Genomic DNA, 27,286 nt, shown 5'->3' with positions numbered 1-27,286 from the left:
TGAAACACAATCATTAACTGTAACAGAAACAGCTGTGTAGGAGGAATAAAACTGGGTGAGGAACAGCCAAACTCAGTTAACAAGGTGAGGTTGCTGAAGACAGTTTACTGTCAAAAGTCATACACCATGGCAAGACTGAGCACAGCAACAAGACACAATGTAGTTCTACTGCATCAGCAAGGTCTCTCCCAGGCAGAAATTTCAAGGCAGACAGGGGTTTCCAGATGTGCTGTCCAAGCTCTTTTGAAGAAGCACAAAGAAACGGGCAACGTTGAGGACCGTAGACACAGTGGTCGGCCAAGGAAACTTACTGCAGCAGATGAAAGACACATCATGCTTAGTTCCCTTCGCAATCGGAAGATGTCCAGCACTGCCATCAGCTCAGAATTGGCAGGAAACAGTGGGACCCTGGTACACCCATCTACTGTCCGGAGAAGTCTGGTCAGAAGTGGCCTTCATGGAAGACTTGCGGCCAAAAAGCCATACCTCCGATGTGGAAACAAGGCCAAGCGACTCAACTATGCACGAAAACACAGGAACTGGGGTGCAGAAAAATGGCAGCAGGTGCTCTGGACTGATGAGTCAAAATTTGAAATATTTGGCTGTAGCAGAAGGCAGTTTGTTCGCCGAAGGGCTGGAGAGCGGTACACGAATGAGTGTCTGCAGGCAACAGTGAAGCATGGTGGAGGTTCCTTGCAAGTTTGTGGCTGCATTTCTGCAAACGGAGTTGGGGATTCGGTCAGAATTAATGGTCTCCTCAATGCTGAGAAGTACAGGCAGATACTTATCCATCATGCAATACCATCAGGGAGGCATCTGATTGGCCCCAAATGTACTCTGCAGCATGACAACGACCCCAAACTTACAGCGAAAGTCATTAAGAACTATCTTCAGCGTAAAGAAGAACATGGAGTCCTGGAAGTGATGGTATGGCCCCCACAGAGCCCTGATCTCAACATCATCGAGTCTGTCTGGGATTACATGAAGAGAGGAAGCAACTGAGGCTGCCTAAATCCACACAAGAACTGTGGTTAGTTCTCCAAGATGTTTGGGCCAACCTACCTGCCGAGTTCCTTCAAAAACTGTGTGCAAGTGTACCTAGAAGAATTGATGCTGTTTTGAAGGCAAAGGGTGGTCACACCAAATATTGATTTGATTTAGATTTTTCTTCTGTTCACTCACTTTGCATTTAGTTAATTGATAAATATAAACTATTAGCGTCTATTTTTGAAAGCATTCTTACTTTACAGCATTTTTTCACACCTGCCTAAAACTGTATATGTATATATATAAAATATACATATATAATATACATATATATAATATACACACACATATATACACACAAACACACGCAGATGATCATTGCTTTTTGTGTAATGTCAGGTTGCAGATTAGATTGTAATATTGAAAGACTTTACACACTTATTTCATGGTGTAGATGGAAATGTGTATTACCCCAGGCAGGCACCAGGTCAGAAGAATGCTTAAATTTAACTAAACAAAAACACCTTTGATAAAAAAACAGACAATGTAAATGGAATCCCCCGATCATTAAAGAACTGCTGCGAGTACATCCTGTTGTGGGGACTGTTAAAGAAATACAAGTTTAAAAAAAAAAAAAAGTTGTTTATTTCATTTTTTTCTCAAAAAGTACAGCAATGAAAAAGGAGTGGGTAAGGGCATCAGCCTCAAAAACAGGAGATGTTCAGTACATCAGTAAGCATCATTGCATATCAGTACCCAGGTCGCACAGCTACAGCAAGTCACAATATTAGTGGTTTTAGGATCCCTGTTAAATCAGAATTGTTAAGAAATGTGGAGCTACACAACAAAGCATCTGCACAACATTAATAAAAGAGAGACCACCCAAAGGTTCACATTGAAATTCAGACGTTAGCATCTAGCTGCAAAGCAATACAAACTAAATAAATACGAAAAGCGTATGACATAATTCCTTAACCCTTTAAATCACAGTCACACATACAGCTATGGCCAAAAGTGTTGCATCACCTAGAATTGTAGAATTGACACAATTTAGATTATTCTTACTTTAATTTAATTTATTTATTTTTTAACATCATGTAATCAAAGAAACTACAAAATTATATTGCAAAAGTCCACCGGAAGCCATCATAGTAGCATAGTATTTCATGTTCGATTTCGGAACGTCATATTTTCGTTAAGTACGGTATATGGAAAACTACAAAGCGGTATGTAATTCAATATATTAACATAACATTATCCGTCAGGTTTCATTTGACTTTATGAAGCAAAATGAGTTACTTCTATAGGGCAATGCAAACCTTTGGCCATAGCAGTTCACTAACAGACACACATTTACAGGCAGGTTTAAAATCAGTATGACCCTGCACTAAATGCACGTGCCCCTGCCCCCCCCCACCCCGCGCCACCTTCACTTATTTTTAAATTCTTGTGTATCTACATATGTGTTGTATGTTAATTTCTCTTACAGAGTTGGACTGAAGTCTTTATACACGTCATACAAGTAATAAGTTAATGGAACTGATTTCTTTCTTTGCTCCTCAAGCACATTTGTAGCCAACATACAACAGTTCTATAGTTTATTTGCCTACTGCATTAATTTTACAGAAACTGTTTAGAAGCAGTTCAATACTCGCCTTGCTAAACTGAAATTAAGTGCAGTAAACCTTACCTCAGATGCTAGGGTATTTGATTTCCTCGTCTCAATTTTTTGGTTTTGAAAAGAACCACGCTCCATGGGAACTGTTTCTAGCAGTTTACTAGAACATTCTTATTCATCAAATTAGAAGAATGATTTCAAGCTTGTATCTCAATGCCTGGCCATCTCATAAGAGATGCACTGTATGTGCTATCATGAAAGAACAGTTGTGAAGAACTACCATGTACTATTAAAAAACGACCACACAATAACCAAAAAAAAACAAAAAACCACAACAACATTGACAAGAGCTTACTTGTCTGTATCACAGTTCAATGCAGTTGTTTATCCAGGATGCTAAATCAAACCTTTATTTGTTTATCCAGGATGAGAATCCACTGACATTCAGGTTTTGTTTGTTTTGTAATTTGATACAGCTTAGCTGCTTTGAAGGTAGTGTTGCTATAATTAAAATTTGATCTCAGCCTCTCCTCCAATCAGTCATGTTATTATGCAACTCTTCCATGAACTCAACAAGAAAATAACAGAAAGAGGCTTGCCATGTACTATTAAAAAAACAAATTTGTTTTTGTTTAAGGTTAAGATTACAATGAATTGATTGACAGGCTTCTTCCCATGAAGTGTGGTCAAGTTTATAAGCATTTCTATTTTTTTTTTAAACTGAAGCTAACACATCAAGGGATTAGTTTACAACCTTGAGGCCTTAAGGAAAAAGCAGTCACCAATTATTACAGTTGCAAAACAGATGGTCAATTAAATAGCTACACTAAATGGTCTATGGTTTACTTTAGCCTGGTTCAACGCCATTACCCGATGAGTGTCCCTTTCTACTAAACAATACAAATACACCATGTCTACATCCTACCATTTTTTGTCTTATCTGCATAGGAATAAAGGTATCACAACTACCATACATTATTATCATCAACAGAAGTGGTTTTTTTATTTATTTTTTTAATATATATATATATTTTTAAATAATATTTTAAAATCAGTGCAAGCTCATTGCCAAATTAAGTGCTGACTTTTTAGTTTGATGCCTACTACATTGTTGAAGGTCTAAGGGACTAGGAATTATACATTTTACAAATCAGAAGCTGGAGATGCACTTTGTTTGCCATTTAAAGAGTAAGTAGCAGGGTTCTGAAAAATATAGCATTATACATCCCCATGTGTTTCTACAACTGTTTAAATGACATATCTGTAATTTTCCTTTTCATTGTTAACATCGACACCTTTTTACACTTATAATTTTATAAAATTAGTTTCAAAGCGCTTTTCAAAATGTCTGCTCTAGAGCCCCCGATAGTGTAAGGATTATTGCCCACACTGTTAAACACGTAACACATCAATAACGATCCATGATGTGGTACGGAACAGAAAAGCCAGAGCAATTTTTATGCTGTTTTTCTTCCTGCAGTAATTTAGGAGGACAGATCTCAAACCTCAGTGCACTAGAGCAGGCATTTTGAAAATAGCTTTGAAACAGGATGTTAACAATGAAAAGAAACGACAGGTACGTTATTTAAACATTTGTAGCAACACGTGGGGACGTGTAACGCTGTATTTATTTTTTGGAACCCTGCTACATATTCTTTATTTAAAGTTTACAGCATAACATAATTCTGTTGGTGGAGCGGGTAGGAAATCTTCCTATTCCTTCTGCATAAGATCAGTTTATGGAAGTGTGTTCCCAATAGGATCACCAGTGAAACAAAAAACCTACCACACCAAAAACAATTTTAAAAGATTCACAAATCCCTAGAGTACAATACGTAAGTGCTGTGGCACTTTTACATTGCATCTTTTTCAGGTAGGTTATCTGGCTAGTTCACATTGCGGGAGAGTCTACACAAACATTCCAGTTTACCTGAAGCATGTTTTGTCCGATGGACATACAGGAGCTCTTCAGTCACACAAACACGCCTCAAAACATGAAGCACTGGTCCCCCACGGCCCCTGTGTCAATGCAAGACAACAGTAATTGCAAGTTTCATACATATCTCGGGGTATGCAAATTAGGGGACTTGGACTTTATTATTATCATTATTATTATTTGTTTTTATAGAATTCAATTAAGCTTTTTAAAATAATTAATACCCAGTCTCTCTAGAGGACCCGATACCCTCCAGAGCACTTCATAATGTGCTTTTAAGTCCACACTCTGTAAACAGAACCAACCAGTAAAATACAGTAACTAAGATCTGTTAATAAAGATCATGGGTTATTCGTATATGGCACACATTAGAAATCTATAGATACCACTTGCAAACACCTATTCACAATATCGTATGCATACAAATAGTCACACTTCACTCTACCAATGTAGGGTTTTCTGTTAAATTAAGGCAGTCAAATATTTATTCACAATAGCTTTTTTTTGTTACTACAGCAGCTGTAGATATTGTCAATTTAGCTAAAGATAGAGGAAAAAAGGCAATGTCTGACTCAGGTTTGCTACTTAAAATTGCATATTGAGAGATTAGCAGAAGGCGCATAGGACGCTGCTGTTGACATTCACAATTTAAAAATCAAAGCATTAGAAGATGTTAAAAACAGAAAAGTCTGGTGTATGTGAAAGAAGTCCTGTGGTTTCCAGTGAATAAGAAAGACATTGCCTGGTCTACGAGTGTTATTATGTCAAAGTACCCCTAGTCTGAGAGAAAGGAATTCATGATGATATGTTCACTGTGATCCTTTACTGGCACCACATGAAACATTTGGGAGACTTTGCCTCCCGTAGTTCTGAATTTATGCTTTTTTTGTGTATGTTTAAGCAATGTGTAGATGTATCCCCCCAAAAACTGTATGTGTTAATTCAGTTCCTCAAGCCTTTTGACAGGCCTGCTAACAAACTGGGTTGCTTTGGTAGGGCAACAGAAGATGTGACCCTGCCATTATAGAATGCAACATCTATAACAGAAGACGTGACCCTGCCATTATAAAATGCAACATCTATAACAGAAGACGTGACCCTGCCATTATAAAATGCAACATCTATAACAGAAGACGTGACCCTGCCATTACAAAATGCAACATCTATAACAGAAGACGTGACCCTGCCATTACAAAATGCAACATCTATAACAGAAGACGTGACCCTGCCATTATAAAATGCAACATCTATAACAGAAGACGTGACCCTGCCATTATAAAATGCAACATCTATAACAGAAGACGTGACCCTGCCATTATAAAATGCAACATCTATAACAGAAGACGTGACCCTGCCATTATAAAATGCAACATCTATAACAGAAGACGTGACCCTGCCATTATAAAATGCAACATCTGTCTCGGATTCTGTTGGCAAGGCTTTTCCTCTTCTTCTTTCCATTCTTTTCTTTGCTGTCTTCCATTTTCCGTGCGCGGACCTCTCTCATTAAATCAAAGAAAACCTAAAAGAAGAACAGATAAAATAACTAAAAAAAGAAAAGCTTTTCATTAGAAAAGATTGCAATCTACCATTTAAATGAGATGACACATCTCTGAAGTACTTGTCTTTGAAAAATAAAAGAAATACATTGTACGAAGGGCTTTCGAGGAGTGCCCAAAATGACCTAATAAAAATTGGAGCCCTTGAAGTTTTTCATTGTAATGTCAAGAAATCTGTCAAATGTGAAGCAAGTTTCAGAGGCTTTGCCATTTGCTGTTGGATGTCAATTATATATAGTTGAATATGACTGATGTCCACCTTCCATGCTGTCAGCATCCACCCACTTAGCTCAGACACAGTTTAATGCAGCAGATTGGATATGAAGAGTAAATTGAAAGTCATCACATTAAGGAGGCAGAACCTGTGAAACTTTTAACAGGTTTTGTGTTGCTTTATGAGTAACCTGAGTCCACTCAAAACAAGGTGATGGATTTATTACTATTTTTGGGTACATGGAAACACTGCAAGTTCTCTCATTACCTTGTCCACATTGGCTCGTGTTTTTGCAGATGTTTCCACATAGTTTACGCTCCACTGCTCAGCCCGTGTTTTTGCTTCTTCCACAGAGACCTGCCTCTTGTCTTCCAAATCTGACTTGTTGCCCACCAGCAAGAAAGGGACATTTTCATCCTCCTTCACTCTCAAGATCTGCTCTCTGCAGGAATAAATAGGAAAATTCACCCACAACTACAAAACGGTGTACTGTACACTGATGAAGGTACTAGCTGAAACATGTTTCCCAAGAAAAAAGAAAACTCAATAAGCAATTCACGAGTGCAGTGGCTGGAACAATATCCCATTCAGTCACAATTATTATTATATATATACACAATATATATATACACAAATATATATATATATATATTATATATATATATATATATATATATATATATATATATATATATATATATATATATATATATATATATATATATATATATATATTTTAAGAAGTAGCCCTGTCAAGACTGAAATGCTTTATATGCATTACAAATAAAACTACATACATAGATAGGAAACGTAACATGGTACAATTATACATGCAGTGACCGACGTGATAATGTGAGCTTTCTCGATTCAATATTCACAATGGACAAACTCCACTAAGACACTAATGTTAAACCTTGTTGTTTATGACTGCATTCAAGCTGGCTTCATCCCAATAGTTAAAGTTTGAGAGTTTAACCATCAAACAAGAAGGTGGTATTTCTTAGGGTCTGACCAGCTATACAGTAGCTTTATAAAATCCCTCTTCAATCCAGCAAGGAACCAGTCATCAGCGGTAGATGTCTGTGTGCGATATGTGTTCTAGCTTCCATAAATCACATCACACAACTAAGGTAACTGACCCAAGGAAGTTTGTAGTACCAGCAGCAGAATTGATTCAGACATATTCACTACGCGTTTACTTATGGGCAAAGTTTTTGGTTATGAAACATTACAGTTTAACATTGTAATGAATTACCAACCGTTTAAAATGTTAATACCTACAGCTCTTAATTACCATGTCTCTCTGCTTCCTCAGTTTGATTTTATATTTCATTTTACATTTACAGTAAGGTCATCAAAATTGATAATATGGCAGGCACCTCTGTAAAGGAGTAAAGGTTGTACACCTCCTATTACAAATTACACAGAGCTACTTTCAGATTTATACAGAAAAGCTGTTCTCCAGATGTATCCAAGATTCTAAGATGTGACATACGCACAGTCAAGCACCTCTGTGACGGGTCATATTAAAACAGCGAGTGTTCCAGTTGGCTGTACCTGAAATCTGCCGTAGCTGCAAAGGACTCGAGCTCTGTGATGGAGAAGACACAGAGGAAGCCCTCCCCGCTCCTAAAGTAGTTGTCTCTGATAGCAGCATAGTCCTCCTGTCCAGCAGTGTCCAGAATGTCAATCTGCACTTCCTCCCCATCCAGCACCACTTTCTTCCTGTAGCTGTCTGCTTTGGTAGGCTCATAGTCTTCCACAAACTAGGAAGTCAAAAATACTGAGAGTCTATTGCAAATCACCACAAGCAAAAGCCATAGTTAAGGTTCATGATATTGCTGTCAGTTTTGAGTTCCTTATGCCTTAGTGGAGATGCATATACATCTTCAATTGCTTTGGCTTGGAGTCTTTGTGATTCTGCTGAATTACTGTTTTATTGTTGCGCTCATACCATCCTGAAAACCTATTGACTTGAACAGTGCTTGTATGCATACTGTACACTCAAGCTGATTTCCTCTGGTCTCATTCAGCACTATAGACAACCCTAGTATAAGTGTTTAAAACAGTTCTCATTTTTATAATATAGTGGTATACTCAAGACAGCTGTTGGTATGGGTACAAATATTGTTATATTTACTCACTATATTTGGCTCGTGTTTCTGTCATTTTTGGTTTACATCCTTGCACTTTGTTACACTAGCCAGCCATAGGTGTTTATCAAACGTCTTTAGAACATGTCTGTACTGTAGTATGTGGGATTTGTTTTCAATGACATCCGTGGAGGCAACATCAAGAAACCCCTGCAACAACACTATCTTTCTTAAAGTTTTTCAAACAGTCCATTTTAAAGTGTTATTGAACATGCTATATACAGTAGTTTATAATATTGAATTTCCTGCAGCAAACAACGCCACTGTCACTTGTGTGCACCGGTAGCTGATTTGCTTGATTCTCTGTTGCTGGGAAACGAGCAACTCGGATCTGTGCAGATCAGATCCTGTTCCACCTAAAGTTTATTACTTCCCCCTCCTGTTTTTTACATCCAAATACTGGAGGACATAACTTGAAGGTGGGATCCTTGCAATACAGATAGCTCTGTGTTTGAGAACTGACTACATAAAAAAGAAAAAAGGACTACATGTACTGTAAACAATGAGGGGGCTTTGTTAAGCTAATGTAGTAATAAAACTGGTTTAAAAAAATGGTTGCAATACTTCCCCTTAAAGTCCATATTACACAGCACAGAGCAAAACATGCTACTGCAGCCCCTCTCGATTACTAACAAAACAATTACAATGTAGTCCGTCATACCTCATCATACATGAACTGGAGCGTTAACGCTGATTTTCCTACACCCCCACTCCCGACCATGATCACTTTGTGTAAAACCAGGGAGTTCTGTCCTTTAGGCTTGTTAGCTGCCATCTTTGGAGAAGAGATGTATTGCTTCCAATAGGAATCGAGTAGGGATGGAAGTGTCTGAAAGTAAAAGATAACAGCACCACATCTTATATAATTATAAATAAAATAGGGGGCAGCAGTGTGGAGTAGTGGTTAGAGCTCTGGACTCTTGACCAGAGGGTCGTGGGTTCAATCCCAGGTGGGGGGACATTGCTGCTGTACCCTTGGGCAAGGTACTTTACCTAGATTGCTCCAGTAAAAACCCAACTGTATAAATGGGTAATTGCATGTCAAAATAATGTGATATCTTGTAAAAATTGTAAGTCGCCCTGGATAAGGGCATCTGCTAAGAAATAAAAATAAATAAATACAAAAATAAAATATTTCATTCTACACACTGAAGGCTCAGGATGTTACCACCTGCAACATTCAAAGGCTTATAGCTACAGCTTGAAGCTGAAAGTAGGTGCTGTATGTCCACAAGTTTTTGTGCAGATGCTCCAGAAGGCGTAGATGTTCCCAGAGCATTTTTTTTTTTACCAGACTAAAGGCCACCACACACCAGATGCGATACAATGTTTTAATTGGACGATAAACCACAAAGTCCCCCCCCCCCCCCACCCAGTTTCCACTTTTTTATAACTTGAAACTCTGTCTTAGCCAGCTACACTACAAAATGTGCATCTTGAAGTACAGGGGGGGGAAAAAAAATCGCAAGAGAAGAAATTGTATAAATACACAGGTAGGAAACGAAGAAAAAAAACAAACAATGTGGAATGTGGCCAGGGGAATTGATTAATTGTCAATTAACCCCTGGCCACACCCTATAAAAAAGGAAGGAAATGTTTGTAGCAGCAGCAAATGGCAGAGAGAATGTTCAGTGAAGGCGCATGCCCAGATGGAACAGTGGGAGAAGGGGGGGGGGGGGGGGGGGGGAGGTGGAAGAGAAAGACTACAAAGGGATAGCATAGCTTGGGTGTGTTTTGAAGAGTTCTATTTAAATACATTTGTTTGCTTTGTAAATAATAATAGTGCGCGAGTGCTGAACTGCAGTTTCCCCGAGTCTGGGTGTACTATTTCAAGAGTGCAGACTAACCTGGACTGGGACTCTACACCACCCCTCGATGGTGTATCAGTCACAGCGGGCACCTGTATGTCAACGTTTTTACACGTTTTATGTCCACTGCAAACCAGCTTTTAAACGAAAAGACAGTATCTGTGTTTTATATGGAGCCCAGGTAATGTCCATACTGAGGCATGCATTACTGACAATTCTACATTGTTTGACCAGTTCTATGTTTTCCCTGCCAAAAAAGTACTATATTAGCACTATGGTATACTGTAATAGTACTAAAGCAATCTTTAGCAGGGTTGTTATTTGCAACCAATTCCACCTTCTGTGTGAGCTAAATTTTGGCCTTAAAACATGACAACTACATGGTAACAGCTCCTTTTTATTCTTAATCAAAGTTTGTAATGTTAAAGCAGCTGGTCCTCAAGTTTTTTTCCTGGAATTGTATAAGGGCTCCTGATTACTGAAACACATTGCAACACACTCTGCATCTGGTTCTCACAACAACCATTTCACAAGGACGTCCAGTAGGGGGTTCACCCTGCTAAAACGAGACATGCTACCCTGCCATGCAACAAGACTTTGCCATCAGTATTCAAAACATTCTAGCATTTCATCTTAGTCTCAAGTGAAATGAGTTGGCCAGTTTATCAGTGAATAAAGTACTGGGTACAGTACAAACAGTGTCTGAATTATAGGGGTGGGTGATACGGCCCCCCCAAAAAATATATATATCATGGTATTTTAGATGTTACAGATGATACCTGATATATATCACGATATATTAATTTGTTATCAAACTTTATTCATTTTTTTGTACTTGCATACTATTTGTAATATGGTGGGTGGTGCAGAGAGCGTCAAGAACTCACATGTAAAGATTTGCATTTTTAAGAACACTTTTACATTGGACATCAGTTCACTCCACTATATCCCTGACCATTGTGCTACTGTAAAAATGGTCCTAGTTTCATATGCACTTACATCAAATTTGTGTATTTGGGTAATGTGTGTTTCGCATGGATTGTATTCAGTTGATGATTGAAGTCAGATGGAGTGATGTTATTGGGAAATTGTTCTCCGAAATCTGCAGATTCTGCCACATTTCAGACCGACAGAATAAAGCGGATGAAAATATAAACAGATGGTCTTCTTTGCAGTCATTCTTAAGAAATGCAATTTACAAGACATACACATTTACATTTGAATTGTGATTAGATACTGAAAGCTCAATGAAACAGACTAATAATTAGGTAAAGCCTCAGTTGAAATATTAGGCTTGATAAACCTCATTTACTCGTGTAAATGACGAAACACATGGGAAAATCCACGCCCAGTTTCGCATGGAAACCCACATTTCACGTGTAAATGTTAAGTGTTTATCCTTAAATATAAACATTGCAAGGGAGCAGGTCAGTTGTTACTGTGGATTCCAAGATGGCAGAAAGTAGTGGCTGAAAAGTGATTTTATGGTTAGCAGTGGAGTAGTTCACCTTAATGATAATGCGGGCAGCTTTTATTATTATTTTTATTATTGTTTTTTGCTGTGTCTGGTCTGTCATGTTGTATATCCCTTGTGGGTTTACAGTTCTGTATAAAACCTCTTACTATGAACTGCGTTATGCCCTTGTTATAAGTATTAAAGCAGCTGTTTGAGAATATCCTTGCTGCAAAAACTACGCTAAAAGTTAAACACGAAGAGTAAGTGAGCTGCTTAAATGCCTAAATGAATTAATTCTTGTCCTTTTTTTGATCCCAGTTGATGCCCTCTCAGAACGGACCAAATAAAACTGCAAATGAACGTATTGATTGTGTTTTATTTGTTTGCATCATTAATATTTAACACAACAGTAAATTCAACACAACTTAAAAGAAAGGAGAGAATCTCTGACAGCACGAGTTTCCTCAGATTGCTGCTGTCCAATTGAAACTGGCGGCTGACGTAACCACAGTTGCCCAGTTTGCTTATAGGATTCATTTGTTTTGGGCTTGTTTTGAAAGGCAGTGTTGCTTTTAGACGTGGCAGCACTGGTAACCTTCGCTGAGTGTCTGTCTCACAGGCAGCCTGATTCCTGAACACCTCATTTTGTTGTTAAGAGTTTGTGAAGGATACAGCAGGGAGTGGCAACTTTGGGAACGAACTAATGCTGCACTTCAGTCCGTTTCATCAGTATCCACAACATCCCTTTCAAGTGCCCACTACCCGTATTTGCCCAAGCGTGGTGTTGAATGCTTCCTCAGCAGCTGTCAGCCGTCCAGACGGGTAGGGTTTCTAAGCCAGGGTAGTATACATTTGGAGTTTCCATACAAGTGTTTTTTTTTTTTTTTTAACTCGAGACATTTACACGAGAAATGTCTCGAGTTAAAAAAAAAAATAATAAAAAAAAAAACACTTGTATGGAAACTCCATGATAATTACAATGAAAAACAAATTAGTTGTGTATTTAATTTCTAAAGTCAATCCCATTGTTCTTTGATTAAATCTGTAGCGCTCAAGTCAGATCCCTTACTGATGTTCCATTGGTTGTTTTGCAAGTCCTTAAAACAAATGTACACATATACTCTCACGTTTAGTCTTGCGTTAAATGCAGGGAAGTCAATTTTCTAAACGGGTTGTAACAGTGGTGAATAAGCATTCACAAATAATGCTTAGAAAACAGTCACTCGGAACTGAAACCTCCCTTCACTTCCCCTGCAACGCCAACCCCACTTAAATTATGTTTTACGTTTGTGTTCTCCCTCTGCGCAGGATGTGAAGTTTATCATTTGAATTTACTGAAATGCGTTGCATCTTTTGAAGTAAGTGTAAAGTCATTTTACAAAAATGTGGAGATTTATACTGGGTTACGACCCTGACTGAAGATGTCATTAGCAAAGGGGCCGGTTGTACTAACGAGGTCAAACAATAGGCCACATTTTACTAAACATTTTAAAACTAATAAGCAAACAATTACCATAATGAACATTATTGTAGTATGTTGCTTAAAACATAATAACACAATATATTCATAATAAAGTTGAGTTCCTATCTATAAACAGTAACACATTTAGAGCTTGGGACTCGCTGTCTGTAGCTTACTGTTGTTTACATTATTGTCAGCATATTAAGTGATTGGACGCTGAAATTACTTTTTTTTTTAAAAACACACTTGTTATACCAATACAGTATTGGTGAGCGATAATCAGTTTGTTTGAAAACCAGGCTTTAATCACTGATAATAGGTGACAGGCGGTGATTCTGTGAGCTAGTAGATACAGCGTCCGTCAGTTCTGGCAGATTCTACTGTACTTGCTGAAGCAGTTTAACGTATCGTCTTTAAATTGGGACTTTAGTGAAGACCGCAAGTGTAAGCGAGTACATTAATTACTGTAGATAGTAATTTATAGCCAGTCAGCATTTTTGTAAATAGCAACACATGTAATGTACAATAAAATAAACACTTTATTTGTGTCAGTGTCAATTTCAGGCGGAGCTTCATGGACCGCAAGGTAACACAGATGAAATAATTTTTTCCTCTGTCATCCGGTCTGGTGCTGTCAGTGTCAGTTTCTCAGACAGCAGTCGCTCAGTAACGAGGTGCAAACAGGTGATTGATCGATCTATATGAGCGTTTACGAAGGTGCTTTGTTAAAAAAATTATAAGAGTTTATTTTTTAGCAAAATAAAATCTAAAAGGTTGGTTTATACTTCTCTAACAGACAAAAGCCGTACGTCAGCTGCAGACACTGAAGCACCCCCGAGTTCGCAGACTTTTTGACACAGCAAAGGAGTCGTAGCTGTCAGTCATACTTTCAGCCAGTCTGTGTTACTGCCAGTGTCGAATTGTGACTAGGGTTGCCAACAGGCTCCACAATCCCACGACACTGAGACGGGATTTTAAAATTGCCCGTCTTATGAATGAAGTGAATGTGTAAATTGGCTCATATAAATTTTTATGAGCAGCAAACAATCAATCAATCTTTATTTTATATAGCGCCTTTCATAGTGGACCACCATCACAAAGCGCTTTACAAGATGCAGTAACAAAAAAATTATACTTTAAATACAGATAAATGCATAATACATGATATACTTAAAAAAAAAGCATAATACTTTAAATACAGTGGAAAGTGCATAATACAAGATAGTAACATAAAACATAAAATAGTAGCAGCAACACAGCAGATATCAGGCTTAAAGAGTATGGAAAGAAAGAGAGAACAGATGGGTCTTGAGAGGTGATTTAAAGCAAGCAACGGTGTGAGCATCACACACAAAAGCTGGAAGAGAGTTCCAGAGAGTCCGAGCCATGAAGCTAATCGAGCATTCTCCAAGTGAGGTGCACTTTTGCTTGGGGATAACAAGCAGACCAGAGTCGGAGGACCTCAGTTTGCAGGCAGGGACATAGCGGGTCAGCAAGTTGAGGAGGTACTCGGGACCTGTGTGATGAAGGGCATTGTAGGTGAGCAGGAGAGTTTTTAAAATAATCCTGAACTTTACAGGTAGCCAGTGCAGCTGGGCAAGACAAGGGCTGATATGATCACGTTTTTTACATCTGGTAAGGATCCTGGCAGCAGCATTCTGGACTAGCTGCAGTCGTTTTATAGTGCGTACCGGGAGACCACCATATAAAGAGTTGCAGTAGTCGAGTCAAGAGGAGACAAATGCATAACAAAGTATCTCCGCATCTGGGAGAGAAAGGTAGGGATGGACTTTGGAGATGTTTTGAAGAGTACAAGTAAAACTGATCAGCTGTTCTCTATACTGCCTCCGATCAGACGTATTGAACAGCTGAGCAATGTCACTGATTTGATAGGGAAAGTAATTGCGTACAGAAAATAGTGACTCAAATATATAAAAAGAATAACAATACAAATACATTGTATTCATTATTATTGTTATTATACAAGTGGTTGCTGCGCATGGTAGCCTATGCAAGCACCAATATTAATTTTAGTTCATTTACACTTTAATTTCATTCAGTTTAGAGGCAAGTTTAAAATCCTGTTCTGTTCATGTTTATTGGGTTCCTCAAAAACTTGCTCTATTGCGCTTCACTGGCTTGCGACCATGCGACAAATGTTTGATTTTTTCAACATCACCCCACCCTGTGCGTTTTGTGGTCGCAGACACAAGGCCGTACGGCTTTTCAAAAAAGATGCAGCTCGCGGCAGTGCGGATGATGTCAATCAGACCGTCGGAGACCACTGACTGAGACCAAAAATTGGGTCGCAGTTGGAAGTATAAACCAGCCTTAAGCCTATTTTTAGGGACCCCAACTGTTCTTGTTGATTTCAACTTAGGCACTTCACATAAGGACTAGCAAGTTTACATCAGGACTAGTAAGTTTCAAAAGGAACTAGTCCTAACCCTGTTTTGGCTCCTTAGGTTGCCAGATTGGACAGTTTGTTACATGCAGCGCACATGGAATTTTAAAAACACATGGTTTTTAAAATTCTGCAACAGTTATTTTTTTTCTCAACCAACAGCAAACATGTGCAGACTGATTTTAAGAGGAACTGTAAGAGGAACTAGATGCAAATTTTGGGGTCTGGGTACCATTTAGGCGTTTTAACAAATTTCAGCAGTTACTTTAATTGTTTAATACTAACACAGTTCCCTCATCAAGAAATCATCCATGCTTTCAAAAAACAATTTTCAGTGGGATACTGCAATACTCAATTTGCTTGTCCCTGTCAGGTAGTTTCAAAGACCTTTCCAACTTCCGCTTTCCCTTAATGAGAATCAACAAGTTTTGCTCTGATGATACTGTAGAGCACTACGCCCAAATTCAAAGGGAATCGTATTATCCAAATTAGAGAATTGCCATTAGGCTGTTCTGGCTAAAGGAATAACTGTAGGCTTACATGTTCAACAGGGTGTTGGCATTTATTTCCTGAAGTTCTATATAAAATTCCCCAGACATGCAATTACAGTAAAGCAACTCATAACATTATCATTCTGAAACAGAACAGTATTGCAGGTGCTGCTTTACAAATAGACAGTAGACAACAGATAACCACACAGGCTCAAGGCAGGGCTGTAGTACAGTAGTTGATTGGCTAAGGTGGATGATGACTTGGAGCAGGTAGGATTACCTGTTGCAGTAGCAGGTTAGGCAAATCTGTGGAAAATATATCTCCTGTATTCTCACAAGGTATATTTCCATTGGCTTGGTTTCAAATACAGAAGCATCATCCACTATATTATCATAACCATCTGTGTTTCCACGGTGATCTCAAAACATGTAGAAAAAGGAGTTACTGTACAGGGCATTTGACACCGTTTCGGTTTCACTGCTAAAAAAGAAGAAATATAAAACTGAGCTTTTACTTATTTATATGTCATTGACCCAAATAAATACCATTTATTAGTCTCTCTCACACACACACACACAAACACACACACAATACTTTACTGCATTTTATCTAAAAACAAAAGCTCAACATTTTAACCTACAGTCCATAAAATGGTTGCAAGTGGTGCAAGGCATAAAGTTAAGGGCATGAAGAGCAAAAACTAATAATTATCTAGGCTTGGTGTTTTGGGGGGAATAACACCGAATTACAAAACAGCAACAGTCATTGACATGTCTATATAAATTAGCAATTCATTTACACTGAAGACATGAAAGGAGTTAGAATGTGTATTGCACCTTTGCATTTTAAAGTATTGCAATTTTAAAGCACAGAATCAGATTTCCTTATACCATATATGATCATAGAATATGTTGTGTGTAATGTGGTATATGTAAGTTATGTGTTTTTTTTTTTTTTTTTTTTTTACTAAGCTGTAAATTAAAAGGACATTTAAATATAGGTTTACGTTATTTGAAGGATATTCACGTGTATGTGAACAGGGCCGGCCTTAGTCTTTGTGGGGCCCTAGACGGTCCTTCCCCCCCCCAAAAAAAAATTCCCAATTTAAAATAAATAAATAATAATAATAAAAAAAAAACACCTCCACACAATATGTCAATAAAACGGTAGGCTACTGCTCACCTTCAGTAATCAAGTAGGCAAGCCACATTGCATGTGTGCTGTCACTTTAGTGAAATAAAAACTGTTTGCAAACGTTATCCTTTTTACATAAATCAAAAATTATATTTGACTGATCTACTTATCAAATCCACGTGTAACATTTCAGATTTGGATACTGCACATTCAGCTGCAGTTTTGAGTGCTCTTTAATTTTTGCTGTCTAAATTACACAAACAATATGCCCAACAAATGACGTTTTTTTTTTTTTTTCTGAATATTGTAGCCAAGAAGCATCTTTATTTTATACCACTCTGCATTTAGGAGTGTACTTCTAAACATTTAATTTGTTGCAGATACCTATTCAGGCCGTTGGTGTGGTGGTCCGTCTTACAATCTCGATTTCATTATCGATTAATAGTAGCCTACTCACTTTAAGAAAAGTCTCCAGTAAAACACGTCGTGTCTTGGTTTTCTTCAGAGGAATGTAGAGGCACAGGCTATTGATAGCCGATCAGACAGCTAACCCTTAGATGTTACATTTTTAAAAATACATTTCAGAAACACTTTATATTGCGTGGCATAAATTAATCTTAAATTAACATGAAACAGCTGGTTTCTTTCTAAATGTTAACCAAATGTCGATGGAAAATGTAATTGCATATCATGTCCATTTCTGACTGACAAAGTGGATGCATTTCTTCTTGTGAAAATATGTAATAATTTCCCATTGTTTACATGTCCTTTTTGAAAATAGTTAATCTGACTTAAATGTTAATGGAAAGTAAAAAGGAATAATCCAACGTAAATTTAATATGCAATTGCATATCTATTAAATATTAATTTATGCCACGCAATATAAAGCGTTACCTAAATTTCTTATGATCGAGTACACTCACATGAAGAAATGCATCCACTTTGTCAGTCAGAAAGTGCAAATGTGGTAACGTTACATTGGTAAGCAGAAATCAATATTTTGGAGAGGACTATTGTGAAAAGCCTGACACTGATTCATTTGCTTCCTGAAGCAGATTTTTATTTGCTGGTTTGTCTAGATATGGCAGCAGAGCTCCTTTTTGCCGCTTGACGCGGGGCTTAGGTGTGGGGCCCTAGTAGGGTTGGACGATAATGACATTTTCAGTTATCAATTATCGGCTGTAAATTATCATGATAATCATGATTATCAGCTGAAAAAATAACATATGTAAAATGTCTTGGAATTTACCAAATTTAAAGCTATATATACTTGAGCAATATGACAACTGCCTCTACGAGTTTAGAAGAAATAAAACTAGACCATTTTCAAAAAGACCAGCATCTTTAATAAAAGTTATGAAACAATGGCTGGTTATAAAAAAGCACAAATAATATAACCAAATGTTTGTTTGGTAGCTTTTCAACTTTTGAAATATAGGCTACTTATTTAAAAAAGTGTTTAAAAAACAAACAAATAAATTATAAATTGCGATTCAAAAATATCAGCTTTTCCATACTACCTACAGACGGGCTTATTACCTTGCGGATCACTTTCTGTCACTCCAAAAAACTGCCACACAGGACTGATGCTGATTCTTTTTTCTAAAATATTTTCGGAAGGTTTGGCAACTGCAGAAACTACCATCGCCATTAGCTCAAACATTTGACTTTACTCAGTGAATCTTACGTCACATGTTACAACTTCCCACTACGCAGCGCGCACAGATCACGTGTTGCGTCTCACGCAGACAGTTAAGTCCTGTCTTAATGCTTCAATGCAGAGTCACTGTTACACACAAGCATATCATAGTGGGTAACGGACGATAAAATGATTATCGATAATTACTTTTCAACACAATACAATTATCGACGCAAAAACATTATCGATAATATCACGATACTCGATTATTGTTCCAACCCTAGGCCCTAGGCCGCCGCCTTGCCCTAAGGCCGGCCCTGTATGTGAAATAGCGGACAGCAAAGCATCAAAAATAAATTAAATTTCAGCTGCTAAAGAAATGGCCTGAAAACCCTCTGCTGTTTGATATGTGTTTTTTTTTAATTTTTTTATTTAACAGTTGCCAAATCGTTTTTTTGTAGTTTTCTCCCCAATTTAATAGTGTCCAATTATTTTTGTTTAGCTCAGCTCACTGCTACCACCCCAGCCCTGACTTAGGAGCAGCGAAGACAAGCACACGCTGTCCTCCGAAGCGTGTGCCGTCAGCCGACCGCTTTTTTTCACACTGCAGACTCACCATGCAGCCACCCTAAGCTACAGTGCTGAAGGACAACGCAGCTCTGGGTAGCTTATAGGCAAGCCCGCAGGCGCCCGGCCAGACTACAGGGCGTTGCTGGTGCGCGGTGAGCCGAGAACACCTTGGCCGACCTAACCCTCCCTCCCCCCAGGCGGCGCTTGGCCAATTGTGTGCCGCCCCCTGGCAATTCCTGTCCTCAGTCAGTAAAGGAATAGCCTGGACTCGAACCGACTACGTCCAGACTACAGAGCGCATCCTGCACTCTACTCTTTCACTGGATGTGCCACTCGAGAGCCCCACTGTTTGATATATTTTTGTGAAATACCTAAATGATCCAAACTCAGTGGAATGCTCTTAACATATGAAGGCACAACCAATTTCTGCAGTACTTGACAACTGTGAGTGCACATTAATAGAATTATTGTCCGGGACGAATTGTGTTCATTAACCTGAACATTAGGTCAATCCTAGAACACTTCACTGCCGCTTTTGACAGCTCTTCTTACTTACTTCTTTTTAAACGTTTTTGAGTTGGCATGGGGCTCACAGATGAAAAAATCAGTGACACTGCCAGTGAATTCCTGGAAGCGCGGTCATATTAAGCTTAGTCTAACAGCGTCCCTCCCTGTTTGCCCTTGATTAACCAAAGATACCGTATTAGTGCTGGGAAGTGCACAGTAAAAAGAATGACAATAATATATTATGATAATGAGTCATTTTCTCGCAGGACGAGATTAGACAGATTTAAACTGAATTGCAACAGAACGGGCCTGCTGATGCTGAGCAAGTTTGTGAATGGGTTGTAGATCAGATGCGCTGGTGCTGATGGACACCAGCGGCAACTTTTGCCGCAAGTTTTTTTAAAATTTGAGAGGCACTGCGGCAATTGCTGCCGGTTATTTCGCGCCCTGGTGGTGTTATGGAGGATGCAAGCCCATAGGCTTGTCATGGATACAGAAATCAAAGTTGTTGATGCCCTAAGAGCAAGCACTAACGTGAGGTGTCAGTGAGCCAATCAAAACATGTGACTTGCTTGTCACTACAAATGTTTGATTGAAACACAGATGACCCAGCAGATTTAGTGATGAAAGTGTCAGAGGAGAGACGTAAGTCTGTGGGAGAAAATAAACACACAATTGCTACATACGCTGGTTTTGCAACCAGCATACTACTTGTTTAGCGTTTCTGTTTGTTTGGCCAACGCGCCTTTTGTTTTGTGTTTGTTTAAATCTTTTGTTTTTGTTATTATTTAATAAACGCGCTGAGCACCGTTGCGCTTCAGTTTTGCCCCACCATTACTTGTTTTGGTTTTGTGTTCCTGGTCCGTGACGTCACCACACCTGCGCACGGCAGCCATCCTTTTTACAGGCACAAATATAAAAGGTACTGTTAGATGCAAACTTTTTGGATCTGGGTATCATTATGCCATAAGTTAGGCATTTTAAAATATTTCAGTATTTTTTTTTCTTTGGTTTAATACTAACACAGTGCCTCTGATCAAGAAATCATCCATGCTTTCAAAAACAATTCAGTGGGACTGCAACACTCAACTTGCTTGTCCCTGTCGGGTAGTTTAAAAGACCTTGCCAACTTCCGCTTTCCCTTAATGAGAATCAACTAGTTTTGCTCTGATGATACTGTAGAGCACTACGCCCAAATTCAAAGGGAATCGTATTATCCAAATTAGAGAATTGCCATTAGGCTGTTCTGGCTAAAAGAATAACTGTAAGCTTACGTGTTCAACAGTTAGGTTATATCTTCACTAGCAACTTTAATTACAACCACAAATGTAAACATTTCAATATATACTTTGATGTGTAGGTTTTTTTTTTTTATTTAAACTTTGTAGTTAAGTCTGCGATGTTAAAACGTTATTTGCTTATTTATGGTTTATTTGCTTAGAAAATACTAACCAGGGCTGTCAGTATCAGAACATAATATAAAGAGCATGTGTGTGTATGTAGATATGGTTTCAACGTTCATAAAAATTTACCAAAAGCAATCCCTAAAAAAGATGTGGGGGGGTGCTGTATATTAAGGATATTCTTGCTTTACAAAAGTGACACACTCAATCTAGACACTGGTCCTAAAAAATAGCCACACACAAAATGGAGGGGCATTTAGCTGGGCAAACAAACATATTCCCAGATGGTGACAGATCAATCAGAAATAAAAAGGCGATGCTAGATACAGTCGGCACCGCCTAATAGGGATACTGATAATCAGGATTTCTGCGTAAATGGGATACGACTCTGGGAGACAGTTCTTCCCAATGCCATTTATGCTGTTTAATTGGGACGTCACTTAGTTTAAATGGGATACATTATTTTCAAATGATGAATGGAGATCGCTTTTCACAGCAAGACAGGTCGCGTACCACAGTGGAGTACATGATTACATTGTGACTTGCGTAAACCACGTTGAACTCTTGAAGGAGCTGGAGTCTTCTGTGGTTTCTCAAGCTGCTGTTGCAAAGAAAGTTGGCGTGTCAACATTGCAGATGCCTCGCCTTGTGATAAGATGTGATTTCATTATTTTTAATTTCATGTAGAAATAAAAAACAGCAATGAATTTTGTTTAGGAATAGAAAAACACTGACTTGTATTTTAAATGATGCATTTAACATTTAAATCATAATGTGATGTGATTTCATTCCTTTTCTTTTCATTAAGAATCAAAAAAGTGTGACTAAGGTCGTCTCAAATGCCTCGTTTAATTGGGACAGCCGCTTATTCAGGATATTATTCCTTCTCCCGAGCTGTCCCGATAAAGCGGTGCCGACTACTAGTAACCCCGTTTCGAGGAGGATGCATTAGTTAGACCTCCTGTCATGTTAACTGAAATCTGAGAAGTCATGTCACATTGCATTTGTTTTTATGTTATTTTTACTGAGTAAATGTTATTCTTTGGTATTTTAGGTACGTTTCTTAATTGTCAATAGGGTCATTGGTTAATTCTTGATTGGGAACTAATTGAGACAGGTGCTGTAGAGAGACGACTGGCTAAGTACAGGGTACAAGCAATGTTAGATGCAAGGCTTTCTATCATTCTGAGCATTATGGATGAATACTATTTTAGTGGCTTTGAAGCAGAAAGATATGTCAAGCCCCTTTCACACTGGCCCCCTACCCAGGATGCAACACTTTTGGCCAAAGCTGTATATCTACAGAATCTGATACTCAATAACTTATGCAAAATAATGTCAATACCAAGTTTCCTGACAGTTGGAAGTGGTTCTCCAGATACTGTTTAAACAAAACTCCAAGTGTGACTTACAGATGGACTGATTTACAGACAAACGCCGGTCTAAATCCCCAGAATTCATCCAATAAGATAAAACATGTTAATACCAAGTTTCATGACAAAATCACCAGGCCGGGAGCGCTATACCTGAGGTGTTATAGTAGAAGCTGCATGGTTATTCCACTTTGACCAACAACCTCCAGAGAAGTAAAACAGATGTACTGTAATACATAACTTTAACTATAAATATACTGAAATGGACATAGTAGTCCTCAGTGTTTTGAGAAACCAAAATCATTTTGGCAAATGTTCCAAGACGGTCAGAGTGCACTGCCATGGGGACTGCCCACTCTGATGATGTGTAAACCAGACCTGATGCCACAGTATCCTACATGCTGTTACTGATCTAGGAGCACATGTTTGAAGTACAGTAGCTGCACAGTAAACAGGTCAAGCTTCTCCTGTTCACACACCAGGCAGTGAAGGTGAATACATTTGGAGAGGGAACCATAATGTCCAGGGGAAAAGCAAAAAGGAGAGACAAACAGACAACTAAAACAAGCAAGTAATTGGTCTGAGGGACAGGTCATGACTATGCAGTACATCTTCCTGCAAATCCCAAAGAATTCATTATTATTATTATTTACTTCTTTCTGTTGAGACTGTTAAGGGCTTAGTATTCCCCAACTATCAACAGTACACTGGCACTTCTTTGCATGAATGAGGCTTCAGAAATGGACACAAGCTCCCTCCCCACAACCTGCTTGATACTTGTGTGCCCGAAAAGGCCCATTCTCTGTGCCAAGTTGCAGTGGCAGTAAGTGCTTATGAATGAACAGTACAAGCTCTGTTATAGCAGAGAAAGCAAAACTGAAAATGAAAAAGGTTCATCCAGCCATCTTCTGAAACTACTATAATGAGGTACAGTAAATGGTTAAAAAAAACAGACAACATTTTGTTTAAATATGAAGCATACAGTAAGATGCAGTTTACCACCCACACAACTGTCAGTGCAATACAATCAGGAAATAGCAAGAATAATTCCTTTATTTGTTCAAATCCAATTACTGTACAACCAACAGAATTACACACTTGAGCAGCCACTCATTTCACTTTATACTTCCAAATAAATAAATACATTCCTGGCATAATAGGCAGTTACTATAAATCTTCCAACTTGAAGGCACAGTTGTCATTTTAATTTGTTTAATCAAAACAAGACTTTGTAAACCACAGGAAGCGTGTTCTTGTTTTTTTTAAATCAATATTGCTTAATTGAGTTAATTTGTGAGGTCTGTCATATTTTGGAGGCCAGTTCAAAACCTGCAGTGTCCCTAGCCGTATGCCTTGGTCTTTCTAGTTATTATTATTATTATTATTATTATTATTTATTTCTTAGCAGACGCCCTTATCCAGGGCGACTTACAATTGTTACAAGATATCACATTATACATTATTTCACATTATACAGATATCACATTATTTTTACATACAATTACCCATTTATACAGTTGGGTTTTTACTGGAGCAATCTAGGTAAAGTACCTTGCTCAAGGGTACAGCAGCAGTGTCCCCCACTGGGGATTGAACCCACGACCCTCCGGTCAAGAGTCCAGAGCCCTAACCACTACTCCACACTGCTGCCCAGTTAGTGCTGTTTCTTGCATCTTCCCTGATCACTTGAAATAAATCGCAGTACTTTTTCATAATTATAAATGGATTCATAAATGTCTACTGTAACAGTCACTGTATCCACTGAATTAAATTCCAAGGTCACTGTGGATGTGAACTGATGCCTTTTTTTTATTTTCTTTCGCTCTTATTTTTTTATTATTACAAAGAAACAAGATGTACAGCCAGTTTATTCTAGTATAGTTGTAGAAACAAACCTGGAACAGAAAGCGAACTTTCACAAAGTAGGCTATACCTTTTTTGCTTTTTCCTTGGTTTACAATATATCCAACAAAGTAGAGAAAGACAAAATACTATAGGCCTGTACAACGCAAAACAACTTAAAAAGATAACTTGGAACATTTCTTTTCAGCAACAATCAATCTGCTCAGACATCATTTTTCTTATTAGAACGGTGTTGTTTTGTAGAAGACTACATTATCAGACCTATCTAGCAGATTAATGCACATCATGAAGCATCCATGGGATATCTCTTACACTAAAGACATGTCATATGCTAGAATACCTGCCTAGTCTCAGCAGGCAACTAAGACCAGCCAACAAGAAATCAAGAAGATGGAACTGTCTGAATAGCAGGCAGTCTCTTTCAGCTGCATAGCCTAAACTGGACAGCTGTAGTAATGACCTGGGCACTGAGAAGCCTCTTTTCTGGATCTTTTAAGAAGTTACAGTAAAAGGTCATAAAGCAGGTTCAAGCCTTTTATATGCTATTAATATTCATTAGCTAACCCTCTAATTGCATCTTGCTGATGAGCATCTTTGAAATATCATTGATTTCTCCTTCTAACCCACTGCACACTTATCCCATGAGGTTTCTTAAATGTATTTCTCTTTTTTTTAAGAATTAGTCTATGTTGTGTTTAAATTCCCTATTACTGTGGATGACATTACAGAAGGAGTATCGGATAAATCCTTAATACAGTTATCAATTTCTCCACAGCTTGTGGTTGACACACTTATTTGATCACTATTTAAACAGCCTGACAGTGTTAGCAGCCACAACTTGAACTACAAGGATACAATGCAATACACTGTAACGGTACCAAAGTGAGCTACTGTACTGTCTATAAACCAGTGCCCGACCTAACTACTGCCCCTAAATTTAAAAATGAGAGCAACCCAACTGCAACTGGAGTACAGAATGGACAGAGGAAAGGCTTTTGTTTAGACATACCGAGATGGGCAACAAGATAATCCCCTATCAACAGGAACAATCCCTTTTCAATTTAGCTTTCAGAACTCTTATGTACATCACACATTTGTATTTAATCCATATGCACTGTGGTGCTTACATTCCCAGTGAGAAAAAGAATTACCAGAGAAAGAGAGAATCCAATGACATCATGGCACGAACACCAATATACAGATTTTGTTCCAGAACCTGTTGACTGTGGTGTAGTTTGCGGATGCTGCCAAACTTTCCACCTTCTGAAACCTCCTAATCACTGAGCTGTGAGCATTAGATTAAGGACATACAGTACTGTTAAAAATCTCTCCACTCCCTCCAACTGTAATCCCAGCTGGGGAAGAAGAAAGCAAAGCAACATTAAAAGAATGGTCAGGAAAACATACCAATAACCGATTACATCAGGGTAAAGCCCTGTAACAAGTCTGTAGGAATGTATAATATTCGGTATCTACTGGTAAAGAATGATTATATTTTTTCCATTCAGTCAGGGGCCTGCTGTGGGTGTGGTGCAGAACTGCACTATGCTTCTCCAAACACAGAAATCAGGTAATAAACACTGATAAATATATATTTAATTATTACAAATACACAAGAAAGAATTACACAACAGACAATATGATTTATAACCAATACAGTTACCTTACCAAAGTGTATATCCAAAAAACGTATCCTGGTCAGTTATGTCTGAATTTGACCACAGTCGATCAACTCCACTCCCACTGACTCTGCGCCCATCAGATCAAAGCCGTTTTTATGAAGCTGCACCCAGGTGGCATATTACTAACCCCCCCCCCCCCCCCCCCCCGGTATAATCACAAACTCTACATCGTGTCGACCACAAATAGTTTAATCCAACTTTTCACCACTTTACCACGCAAAGAAAATGCAAAGTCCCGAGTCACTTCAGCCAATGATAGTTTTTTTTTTGCTTGTCTGTTTGTTTTAAACAAATCCTGTGTTTGTTTATTTAATTATGCTAATGTAATGGCCTGCTGACCACACCTTTAAAACTTAGTATTAGTAAGCAATGTCTTAATTTTAAGTAGAATTTGTAATAATAATAATAATAATAATAATAATAATAATAATAATGCGTCCAGGGTTTTCACGTTTATCGGGCCTGGGAGAAGCCAGGTCACAATAAGTAACACAACCATACAGATAGCAGTAAGAATTTTATAAGTGTACTAACTAGCGTTACAAGAAAAGTATTGGAAGTCTCAAACCAAACCCGTTTTGTTTGTATGGTCGATAACTAATGATTTACAAAACTGGTTAAGCAACTAGTACTAGAGATGTGACTGCGCACAATTCCTGTATCCTGCGCTTTGTTGTGTGTATCAATTTCAAAGCTGCACTCACTGTCTGTTATAAAATACAAGGGGACGGACCATAATACCAGGCACACACAGTTCAGCACAAATATACTAACTGCTTAGCATCAGCGCGGATTTGCAATTAAAAGTCTAAGGCCTACCTGCGTGTATATCAAATTGATGTGTTTTATATTGGTTCCCCGCGTGCTTCCAGTTTACAGGTTTTCGGTCTTCCCTTATGAGTCGATCCAGATGATGTCTGTGCCCCCAACAACATTAATTTCTAACCTCTCCCCTTTCTCTCCGTGTGTTGGTCTGGAAATATGGCGAAAGGGTGTGGACGGCAACTACTTGATGATGTCATCGCG

The 27,286-nt window shown here is 38.3% G+C and overlaps 1 protein-coding gene across 1 annotated transcript; it reads right to left on the bottom strand.

Annotated features, from left to right (window-relative positions):
- Positions 1-1,608: 1,608 nt before the first annotated feature.
- Positions 1,609-27,286, bottom strand: LOC117394449 (ras-related protein Ral-A). The gene is made up of 5 exons (XM_033992735.3): positions 27,080-27,286; positions 9,129-9,296; positions 7,872-8,080; positions 6,582-6,756; positions 1,609-6,063 (listed from the first exon to the last, which is right to left on the bottom strand). Exons 2-5 carry the CDS (start codon positions 9,240-9,242, stop codon positions 5,941-5,943), a joined length of 621 nt encoding a protein of 206 aa, XP_033848626.1. The 5' UTR covers positions 9,243-9,296; positions 27,080-27,286; the 3' UTR covers positions 1,609-5,940.

Source organism: Acipenser ruthenus, chromosome 3, assembly GCF_902713425.1.
Source record: "Acipenser ruthenus chromosome 3, fAciRut3.2 maternal haplotype, whole genome shotgun sequence".
In the NCBI taxonomy this organism is placed as follows: Eukaryota; Metazoa; Chordata; class Actinopteri; order Acipenseriformes; family Acipenseridae; genus Acipenser; species Acipenser ruthenus.
Note: the sequence above shows the minus strand (reverse complement) of the source record. Positions and strands in the feature narration are given on the sequence as shown.

Coding starts and splice junctions, on each gene's coding strand:
- LOC117394449 (XM_033992735.3), bottom strand. CDS start 9,242: ATGGCAGCTAACAAGCCTAAAGGACAGAACTCCCTGGTTTTACACAAA. Junction 6,757..7,871: donor GCAGCTACGGCAGATTTCAG/GTACAGCCAACT, acceptor TTATTCCTGCAG/AGAGCAGATCTTGAGAGTGA. Junction 6,064..6,581: donor CACGAGCCAATGTGGACAAG/GTAATGAGAGAA, acceptor TTCTTCTTTTAG/GTTTTCTTTGATTTAATGAG.